We start from the raw sequence: 12,288 nt of genomic DNA on the forward strand, positions 1-12,288 counted from the left end.
CGCCAATGGTTTCACTCGGTTTCATCCGGAAAAGTTTGAAAGAATGTAACAGCAAATTGATTTTTGACTCTTTTACTCTACTTGTGCCTTCATGGGTCACTTCGAGTGTGTGCCAAATATCAAATGCAGTTTCACAAGTTGAAACACGGTTAAACTCGTTTTTATCAAGTGCACAAAATAAGGCATTCATAGCCTTTGCATTAAGAGCGAAAGCCTTCTTCTCCAAATCATTCCAATCGATCATTGGAAGAGAAGACTTCGAAAATCCGTTTTCGACAAGATTCCACAGTTCAAAGTCCATAGAAATAAGGAAGATCCTCATTCGGGTCTTCCAGTAGGTGTAGTCCGTCCCACTGAACATGGGTGGACGCGTAATAGAATGCCCCTCTTGGTTTCCGGCGTATGCCATCTCTCTTGGGTTTTAATCCGTTAGAGAGTTAACCTTGCTTTGATACCAATTGTTAGGATCGAGAGCACTAAGAGGGGGGGGGTGAATTAGTGCAGCAGATATCTTTTAGCAATTAAAAACGAAAGCTGCGTTCGTTCGATAAAAATCAGTTTTGATGCAAAAGCCGATTCTAAGATAACTTATGATTAAGTGTAGTTTACGTCTAAACACAGTTTACGTCTAAATGCAATTTGCATCTAAATGCAGTTTGCGTCTAGATGCAGTTTTACGTCTAAACGCAGTTTTACGTCTAAACGCAGTTTTACGTCTAAACGTAGTTTGCGTCTAAACGCAGTTTTACGTCTAAACGTAGTTGTACGTTTAAAAGTAGTTTACGTATAAAACACAGTTTTGAGTCTAAACGCAGTTTACGTCAAAAACACAGGTTTACGTCTAAACGCAGTTTGTGCAGTTTACGTCTAAACGCAGTGTTTACGTCTAGACGCAATTTGCGCCTAAACGTGGATTTACGTCTTAAACGCAGTTTCAAGGAGATCTGAACTAAGAAACTCGATCGTAAAAAGTACAGAAGACAGTTTTGCAGAATCAAAACGTCAACGTAAACTGTGATGTAAATCTCGTACGAAAACACCGATTTACGTCTGAATGCAGATTCGGAAAAATCAGCGGTTAGAAACTTGTTCGTGAAGGCGCAGAGAGCAAAAGCAATGTAGGAGGTTTGCAGTAATGATTAAGTGCTCAAAAATAAACGCAAACCAGAGATTTATAGTGGTTCGGTCAGTCTTGACCTACTCCACTCTTGGCTTCCTCCACCGACGAGGTCACCGACGTCAACTAGGGGCCTTCCTTCAATAGGCGAAGGCCAACTGCCCTTTTACAGTTTCTCTCCTTTTGACAGGCTCAGGAGACAACCTTTACAGATCCTTTCTCTCCTCTCTTTACAACTCAGAATTTGAAGAACAGAAAGAGGAGAACTTTAGGACTTTACACAAGTTTGAGCTCTTAGAATCACAGAAAAGATCAGATATTTGGTATAGATCTGTGTCTTCTCAGTGCTGAATGGGTGGGGTATTTATAGGCCCCAACCCAATTCAAATTTGGAGCTCAAAACGATCAAATCCCGGAATTCCGGGATCAGGCGGTTGCACCTCTTGACTGGAGAGGTTGCACCGCTTGGCAGGGCTCGAAGACTAAGCCCAGGCGGTTGCACCTCTCTGTCAGGGAGGTTCCACCGCCTGAGTCTGGCTCGGAGACTGAGCCCCAGGCGGTGCCACCTCTTGATTGAGGCGGTTGCACCTCTCTGCCAGAGCTCGAAGACCGAGCTCAGGCGGTGCCACCTCTCTGTCAGGGAGGTTGCACCGCTCAGTCTTGCTCGAAGACTGAGCTCAGGCGGTGCCACCTCCTGGCTGGAGCGGTTGCACCGCCCAGTCTCGCTGAAAGACTCAGCCCAGGCGGTGCCACCTCCTGGCCTAGGCGGTTGCACCTCCTGGTGCAATCAGGGTCCGAATGGTTACCTCCATTCGGCCCTATTTCGATTTTTCAGGGGCCCAATTGCCCCAAGATTAAGCTAATGGGATCACCTCCCATTTTCTAGCTTAACCAATGTGCTAACTACGATTAAATCTAAGACAATTCCTGCAGCTTTGCTTCGGTGCATCAATCGCTTCTTCCGGCGAGTTTCCGGCGAACTTCCGTCGATCATCCGATGAACCCTCGGTGATGCTCCTGCGGACTTCCGGCAAACTCCTGGACTTTGCGACGATCCACTTGGCGAGTTCCGACGAGCTTCGCTTGGCAAGCTTCTGGACTTCTCGGATCTATTCCCGCAGAACCTCCGACGACCGTCCGAACTTCCGTCGAACTCTCGAACTCCCAACGTGATCATGAACTTGACTCCGGCGCAACTTCTGCTGCTTGTCTAACTTTCATCGTAGTTAATCCTGCACACTTATCTCAACACATAGATTAGACAACAAATGACAATTGACTTCATCATCAAAATCCGAGATTCAACAGTACTTTCACGGACCACTTAGCGTTACAATATACAAGAAAATAGTGATTTAAGGTGCTTTTTTATATTAAACTAGTACAAATAATGATACAATTACTAGTAATTATTAATGTCCTCCATTTATCATATTTTCTTCTTCACTTTTTTATTATTTAATTTACTATAATATTCTTTTTACATCGTTTGCAAATGTGCATCTAGGAGGATCAAATCCCACAACCTAATAAAATAGGTAGATATGGCATAAATTTATACTTATTAAAAAAAAAAAGTGTAGTTCTAAAACAAGTTTATTTCATTTTATATGGTGTCATTTCGTATGTCTCATTTCATACTCATAAATTTCTTCTTACATCTCTCCTTCCAAATTATGTTTATTTCTAAATAAGTATTTAATTTCTTCATCTATTCTTGGGTGTTCAAAGATCTTTTTCTTTGTAATCATCAAGAGATATAAATTATTTATTATATAATACTAGATTTAAAACATAACGATGAATTGAATTTGTCAAACTTTATCGTATCGGCACATGAATTTTGCAAATAGCTTGAACTCATTAATTCCTCATCTCATCTATATATAAAGATATCATATTATTATTATTATAAATTATTCATTACAAGACAATATCTACCATTTGGTTATTCAGATTTGAAGCTCCCATCCACATTTGATATAAAACCTAAAACAAAAGTTTAAAGTCAATCAGGACAAAAGTTATTGGGTTTTCCACCATAGAAGATATAATATCCCCGTTCCTCTGAGTATTGTACATCCGGGTCAACATCGTAGCATGATGGTTTGTCTACGGATTGATCTATTTGGTCGGAGGAGGGATTTATCAATTCGGGTCCATCATGTAATGCATACATTATCTTACTAACAAAGGCTGCCTTAGCATAGCCCTCTTCAGGGAAGTGGCCGCTTCCCATTTCTAGGTTTCTCAACCGTTTAATCCGTTTATTCCCTGGATATACTTGGCCACCCCAGAATATTTCCTTGGCTCCATCAGATGTTAGCTTAGGAATAAGCTCACTTGGCCAATACCCAACTAATACGCCAATCCGTCCCACTTTAAGCCACCAATTTTTAGTATTTGCATCCTACACAAGAAGATTGTAGAAATTTATAAGACAATTTATAAGACAAATGTAAGTATAGAAATTAGTTATATTTGGCCACCGCACAACAAAATTTTTGGGTGTGACTTTACTTGTAGAGCTTAAATAGATGACACGAACATAACCCAAATCACGTAAAAGAGTTTAGATAGTGTACCCAAACCACGTAAAAGAGTTTAGATAGTGTACATACAGACTTAAGTATACTATTTATGATAATTGATAAGTTCATTTAGTCTAAGGAGTATGGGAACTAACGATTTATAAATTCGTTAGGTTTCTTTTATCTTCAAATATATTTTTTAAAGTTTACATGCTTCCGATAGGATCAAGAGATAAAACCCTATGTGTTTTTTTTGGAGCACTTAGTAATTTATTGTTATTAGATAATAGAAGAGATATTTTGGTCCATTCCACAAGTAAGATAATAATTTTTTTTTTTTGAAACAATTGCTTACCCTGAACAGATGAAACCGTTTAGCATGTTGCTTATTTGGATCATTGTATTGGGAAATCCACGACATCTGTGCACCAAGTGGTAATTCTCCGGTCGTGACAAAACCGGGGCAAAGAGTGTTAATGCATCTCACTGGATCGTCATTGTTCTGGAAAAAATATACAGAATGAGCGACTTGATATCTCAAGTGAGGCAATATAAAGAGGAGATTGTACTCACCGACCAGAATATGAACATACGTGGCGATGTATCCTTGAACAAACCTGGATTGACCTAAATAACTCAAGCAAAGCTTAGAAATTAGTTCTTTATACCTAATAGAAATTTAATAACTTGTAGCAACCTTCATTTTCATTTGGTAACACAAAATTTTGTCCAGATTATACTTGTCAAATAATCTAATCTCGTTCAGCATTAACTTACCAATTTACCGTTTTGTTGTGACAATCTTTTGAAGTCTGTCTCAGATTAAATTATTGTAGGAGAAGTTTTATATAATGCAGATGTTAATGGACATATTTAAGGATCAAATATGATGCAACAAACTTAAGCTTGATGTGAGACTGTAAGTAATAAAGTATGGTGCACATATATTATCTTGTCGATTTATTTCCCTTGTCCTTATCTTTTATCGTTTGACTTTATTGACCTCATAATCGATCTTTAAAATAAAAGTTGATAGTTTTTGCATATTTTTTTTACAATTAAAAAAGAATATGTTTTTGCATATTTTTTACAGATCTACATTTATTTAAGAATATTTTTTTATGAATATGCAAGTAACTATTGACAATTCAAACACATCCCACAGAGAAAAAAAAAAAAATCAGTTCTTGTGATATTCAACTTGCAGAAATATAAATATAATCCTTATATTTTGTGTTATGGTTTCTTATTGATCTCTACTTAGGTCATTATCATGTAAGATACTGGAAAGAATTATAATAATAGTTATTGTTTTTCTTGTCATTAGATGATAATATAGTTATATATTGACTAAAATGGTGGAAATGTTTGAAGAATAATATAGTTAATGTGCTAAGTAAATGAAGTATCATAAAACAAAATTTCACTTACCATCCATCCAGCTTGTATGTCGTTTCCATCTCTAGTAACCGAAACTAAGGCAGCACTATATTGGTCATCTCCTTCAACATATGGCTTCCAGACATTTAAAGCTGCCTTAGCGCCATAGTAATTGCCCATGAACGAAATCACTCCAGCACGCTAAAAGGCATAGTATGCACTTGAATAAAAAATCCAGACAATTACCATCACAAATAATGTAAGTTATCATTATTCTTACATAGTAAGATTGAGCAATATAGAGTTTTCTTGTCGAATTTCTTGATTTCTCCGAGAGTGATCTTGCTGTTAATAGTTCTTCCTTTGTAGTTCTGCGAATAGGAACTGTTCCTTTTGGGCATGAAAAGCCCATGAGTTTAGAATGTGAGGAAGCATTTATAGATCTTGGAGCACCTTTCCCTTCTGGAAATGCAGTGGGTCTCATCTACAAGTGATGATTATTAAAAAGATGGAAATGAAGGCACTGATAGTTCATGATGCTTTTAAAATTAAATATTGTTTCATGAAGATAATTGATCATAGGAATCTTAATAAAATATCAAGTAATATGACAACCAATGAAAAAAGCAATGTTGTCGGAAGTATTCTTTGACACACCAATGATGGTCTATCACTCGGATGTCTAAGCAAATAGGAAACTATTTTTTTATTATCAGATATCATGTGGATCATTCTGGTTTTCAGGTGCATGTTGTCAATGGACTTGTACAATTCATTTAATGCTGCCAGCAGACTCGAATAAGTATTTGATCTCTATGCAATTATATCTATTTTCTTTTAATCTCATGTATGTGCTATTTTGCACGTACATGCATAATAGAAAAACAATAGAACATCTGACTTCTATTATAAGAATATCATAAAGATAATACTGTTTAATCATATTACAGAAAAACTGAAACAAAATGTCATGTTTGAAGAGAAAAATCACGAAGATGAAGAGAGGATTACCTGAATCTTGTGGTTTCTAAGTAAAGGATGATCAAAAGCAGGTTGCTTGAACATATCAACACAATCAAATATATCCCCTTTTCCACTCTGCAAGTAGACCTTAATAAGTCACTTCTCTAAAATGTAGCAATTGAGAAAGAAAGAGACAAAAACAACATTGTTAACATATTAACGCTTCTTATTTCTAAGGAAAATAATATGTTATGAAATTGAATAATAGTATTTTTGAAAAAAAAAAGAAATTGAACAATGGTATTATCAAGAATATTTTGTTCTTTAGGCAGCTATCTAAAATAAATATTTTAAAACTCAACAAGAAATGATGTGTATTATCATTGATGACAAACAAACTCCTAGCAGCCATGAATAAGAAATAAAACGCCCATCAATAAGAAATATTTTACGTATATTATTTTATTACCATTAACAATAAACAAACACTTGGTAGCCATCAACGAAAAATATATCACCATTAAGAATGTTCTTTTTTATTTTTTCCTAAATAAATATATTTCTGTTGTCCAAGAGATAGTTAAATAGAAATTATATCATTAACATCCTTCGACACATGTATTTCCAAAGAAGAAATCATATAAGACACAATTCTGTATGCCATGTACACTTTGGACAAGTCTCAGCATGTGCAAATCATGATACTCTCCACAACGAGAATTTAGAGTCAAGAAAATAATATCTTAATCACAACACTTCAACTTTCCTGAATATAGATATGAGAAACATTTATGATTTAATACTTGATAATGAGCATCAAACTTCAAAAAAGAAGGTGTCTGTGAACACCAAGCTTTCTTTAACATCATTCTTAGTCTACCTATAACACTGCCTTTAAGTAAATTAAATAATAATAATAATAATAATAATAATAATAACAACAATATAAAATAGTAATAATTATAATTATAATAGTAATACTTATATTAATAAAATAATAAAATAACGATAATAATAACAATATCAATAAAATTAATAAAATAATATTATGTTTAATGTGATATATATATATAATAAAAATTTTTATAAAAAAAATAATGAAAATTACCTGAAAGCTTCTCACTGCTGGCTTGTTCAAGATCTTAAGCTGTTCTTCTACGTCGAGATCATCAAAATTAGTCCATCCTTCACTTAAAGCAAAGTGCAATAGGAGGATGATAAGGATGAAAGCCATAATTTGAATGTAAACACCCACAATAACTTGAAGTCACATCACCCCACGCTATAAATAATAGAAGGAATTAAAAATAACATGCAGGGACATTTAGTGCTTATCCATTGAAGCCTATTTATAGTTTGTCGTTGGAACCTGCGAGCTGTTTTAGAGAAACATCAGCACAACCATGAATTGTGATTTGGAAAAGCAACATGCAGGGACATTTAGTGCTTATCCATTGAAGCCAGCTATAAGCTATTAAAAGGAAAACATCTTGGAAAATCTTTGATCGAACGACAATATTTTTCCATTAATAAATTCATGAAAAATGATATATATATATATATATATATATATATATATATATATATATATATATATATATATATTTGTAATAATTTCGTAATTTTGTTTTAAAGAATCGGATATACGTTATTGGAACTTAAAATTAGGGTAGCTTATGAAACATCAATTTTGGCTTAATTGTTTGGATTAAAATCATCGATTTTAATCCAAACTAGACTGCGGGCCTTTGTGCGCCGTAGGCTCAGGCGTAGATACGGTCCCACAGAACTGGGTCAGCTTGGTTCAGGCTTGAACCGGATGGACCCAGCCGAGTTCAGGTCTGATTCAACAGATTCAGGTCTGATCCAGCCCAGTTCAGGCCTACTGCGCCCGAGTCACATCAAATCGAGACAGGTTCAGGCTACCTTATGACTGGTTCACGTTGTTTGTGACCCGTGGAGACCATCATAACCGGTTTGGAGCAATTGAGGTCCGGTTTAGTTTAATTTTAATCCATTCAGTTCATTGCATTACTGTTTCTGGCCTAATTGTAGCCGGTTCACGCTTATTAAGGCTCGATTCAGATCCGTTGTATTCGGGTTCAGACTAATTGAGTCTCGGTTCAGATCATTAGTCCAGTTCAGATCGATCGGATCTGAGACATGATGGTTTAGACTAATTGAGTTCCAGACGGTTCAGGTCAATAGAAGCCAAAATTGTGGCCGGTTCTGGAAAATTCTGGGTCAATTGGCGCCGGTTCAATGTCAGTTGAGCCCAATACAGCTTCGTTTCATATCAATCGAGTCCCGTACGATTTGGTTCACTGAATTGAACGAATAGAATCATTGTTTTATCGCAAAGGAATACCGCCATTGTTAATTAAGGCTAATACAGGTTGGTTCGGTGTCAATTTAGTCCAGTACCGATCGAGCCAAATACAAATTGGTTCATTGTCAATCGAGCCCAATATATCTTGGTTCAGTGATGACTGAGCCCAATTATAGCCAGTTCATTGAGATATAGATTAGATTAAGTGTGCATGGTTCAATTGAAATCGAGTCCCGTGAAGGCCAAATGATCCCTGTATAGTAATAGGAAATCGTCATTATTCATAGATATCTCAGCAGTAGCAATTTTACGAAAAATATTGGGCACAAAGGTGTTTGGACGAGATAGGTCGAGAAGTAATTTCATTTTGGTGAGTCAAGAAAGTTAACTGCTCATTATCAAGGATCTCAACAGGCATATTTCTGGTTCAATCTCCAGTTAAGTTTAATTCCTCATAATGATCAAGTTTATGATTTGCGCATTTGTATTCTTAAAAGCAAAAAAAATATCCATTAATATTGCCAATAAATGATGATACTAGTGCAATTTGCAACCTATATAAGGTAAGACAAATTATGTGAAACCACATTGTTTATTCTTGTGAAGCACAAGTGTCGGAGGATCTTAATATTATAATTTTCATTGACATTTCTAACGCACCAATAGACGTGGAAAGCTTAACAAGGACGTTAGTACAAAGACAGGGCATCCAAAGACTTAACATGCGATATATGACAAATATCATATCATCTAGTCTCGAGAGTCAAAAAAGTGTTAGCTTAGGCTATACCATCTTCTGGTAGGACTAGTGTTCTGAACTTGTTTTGCTACAGCTTGTTCTAAAATTTTTACTACTCGACAATCCGTCTCTGTTCAACTGCACCAGTATGAAGTTCGATCCCCTCCACAACATTGATCCACCTGGTTTGACATTCTCCAAATATTGAAAATCTTTCTTACTCTGTACCAGTGAAAAACATATCACCTCAAGCTGTTAATGCTTGAATCGATGTAGGTGTCACCCTTTGGATCGATAATGCTTGAATTAGTCCTTTGTTAGCTTCCCATAATCGTATTACTTTTTATGCTTTTCGGTATATAAGTTGACCATATTTTACATAGTGTAATCATAACTCGACTTTGTTCATTTTTGGTGCATTGCCTTCGAAATATGCATAGATATCAAATATTTTTCTTATTCTCATACAAAAACTTACATTTTATATGCATTTCAAAATCATTATTTATTAACAGAAAATGCTGAATACCAAATCTTTTTTCATACTTATACCGTTTACAAAACATCATTTTCATGTATGTTTCAAATCATGTCTTCTTAACAATACTTTTCAAAACATGATACATTTAAATATATTTTCATAAAGTAAGCATAAGTATAACTAATGTCACGTTTCAAAACATAAACATTATTGTTTAATGAATATTATTTATATAAATATAGTTAAGAGTTCATAAATATAAATATAATAAGATGTACAATCAAAACAGAATTCATAGTAATATTATTGGCAATTGTCATATTATATTATATCCCCGTGATAAAATTCAGAATAATCTTTAACTCCTACAGTATAGATAACATATATCTCCCTATATTAAGATATTAAAAAATTAGTTTTTGGGCAAACACCAATATATATCCACGTGGTAGGGTTGAGATCTTAATCAAATTGATAGACAACTATCATATTATTAAAAATAATATATCAATTACTTTCATATAAAATTTAGATGTTTTAGTAAATTCTTATGTATATTATTCTAAAACTAATACATAATTTCAAAACTAATAATATTTATATATTTTTTTAATACTTTTCAAATATAATGATTGAATAGATATTATCATAAGATTCTGAAAAGACCCTAAGGTTTATCATAAAAGAAAGAAGAAAAAATGTGATGATCATTTCGAGGGGATCGACCTCTTAGGGTTTGTTAAAAGATTGAATAATATTTTTCGTTGAAAGAAGCAGTTAAGAAGTAGTTACATGCCTATTTATAGAGTTCTGATTTTAATTAAATTAAACAGACTAAATAAATAAGCATAGAAAATAAAAAAAAATATAAAAAATAAAAGAATCCTAACATATAACATAAATTAATATATGTTTATAACATACCAAACACTATTCAAATCATGTATTTTTCCAAATCGTCAACACATAAATCCTTTCATAATATTTTTAGATAATAAAATGACTTATAATACATGTAAATCATAAACATTTATAAATATCAAACACATATATTAATATTTTTAAAAATAAATTAGACGGAGCCATCAAATACTTATTCTAATTACATATCCTCCGTATAAACATGTATGTCGGCTTCTTCCTGTCATTTTCTTATGTTTTTTGAACCATCATTTTCCGCCCTTTATTTTCTTCACAATATGATCATCCCATTATCAATGAACATTATGATTCATCTACGTAAAATCTAAAATATAAATCTAATAAAAATATTCAAAATCATATCTCATGTAATTTTTTGGGCTTGATCTAAATCTTTTTGGTATCAAAACAAGTCATCGAACCATTTTCCCTTATTTTTTTTTCTTCTTCTATTGCTTTCTTTTTTTTTTTCTCTCGCCCATTTCCTCTCATTTATTTTTTTTATTCTATCTTTTTCTTCCTTTTTCTTTCTTTGTCTCCTTCCGATATCCTCTATTTTCTTCTCCCTTTTCGCTTCTTCTTCTTCCCTCTTCTCTTCTACTTTCTTCTCACAGCCGAGACCTCTTTCCTCTTTCTCTCCTTTCTCCCTTCTCTTCTTCTATTTTGTTTCCCTCCTCCTCCTTTCTCTTTCCTTCCTCTTCTCCCTCCTCCTCTTTTCTTCCTCTCTTCTTCTTTCTCCTCCGATTCTCCCTCTCTCCCACCCGCTCACACGCAGCCTCTGTTTCCTCGCGAGGGAGAGGCCGTGAAAAGAAAACCCTTATTGTAGTGACTATAAGAATGTTTCCTCAACGACTGCTATATTACCTTCATTATATCTTGATGGGTAAAAAAATCTTTACCAATCAAATTATCTTTATGGTTATGATTCTTATGACAATCCTTATTTCATAGGTTGTGCATCTATCTCACAATTCATTCAATAGCAAAGCTTAGTTTGTATACTTACATATCTGCAGTGACATTTCCCTCGCACCACTTTCTCATACAAATCTGTAGAAATTTCGAATTGCGATTCATGGAAGAAAACTGTTTCAGTAGCTAAATCTGGAAAGCACAACATTAAGATCAAAATGATTTACTTTGATAACCTATTATTCAATTGGTGCAATAAGAACGCTTAGTTACGACAACATATGCACGATTCTTGATTAAGCCTCAATGTGTTTACGATTCGAAATGCAAGAATGCCAACCAAAAAGGTCCAGATGTGACTAGAGTAGGTAAATACGATCGATGTATTTATGAAAACAGGCCAAAAGTGATGTGATTCTGAGAAGCCAACAAAACACCAGTTCGAGCATAGCTAGGGATGACATCGAAGAAATGGTATGCCTAGTCTTCATCATAAACTCCAATCTTAGTCGAGCAAAACGAGTAGTAGACAATTCAGATAATCTGACTCGATATCTCCTCGCTTTCAGTGTTTTCAATAGAGTCAGCAGAATCTAATCAATAGTGTTCTCAGTATCTTAAGACGCCTGTCTTGGTTTTGATTAACGTAGAATCTGATCAGTAATGACCTTGCAATGGAAAAAAACACATAAATCATGACAAATGATAGATTAATCATCAACATAATATCCGCATGTTATAATGGCAAATTATAGATTATTCTACTGGAAAGAATGTGAACTTCAAATACAATCATCCACCTGAAAGCGACATTCAATGTTATGCAATAGAAGTAACAAAGAACAAAATCAAGTATCTATAATCCAACAAATTAGTCAGGAAGAAATAAAAAGTCTAGGAAGGACTAAAAATACT

At 34.3% G+C, this 12,288-nt stretch overlaps 1 protein-coding gene across 1 annotated transcript; it reads right to left on the bottom strand.

Annotated features, from left to right (window-relative positions):
- Nucleotides 1-3,125: 3,125 nt before the first annotated feature.
- LOC135672207 (protein neprosin-like) lies at nucleotides 3,126-7,234 on the bottom strand. Its single transcript, XM_065180663.1, has 6 exons — nucleotides 7,100-7,234; nucleotides 6,040-6,126; nucleotides 5,309-5,512; nucleotides 5,080-5,229; nucleotides 4,004-4,150; nucleotides 3,126-3,527 (listed from the first exon to the last, which is right to left on the bottom strand). The coding sequence occupies exons 1-6, from the start codon at nucleotides 7,223-7,225 to the stop codon at nucleotides 3,126-3,128; spliced, it is 1,116 nt and encodes a 371-aa protein (XP_065036735.1). The 5' UTR covers nucleotides 7,226-7,234.
- Between the last annotated feature and the right edge of the window lie 5,054 nt (nucleotides 7,235-12,288).

This window comes from Musa acuminata, chromosome BXJ1-4 (genome assembly GCF_036884655.1).
Source record: "Musa acuminata AAA Group cultivar baxijiao chromosome BXJ1-4, Cavendish_Baxijiao_AAA, whole genome shotgun sequence".
Lineage (NCBI taxonomy): Eukaryota > Viridiplantae > Streptophyta > Magnoliopsida > Zingiberales > Musaceae > Musa > Musa acuminata.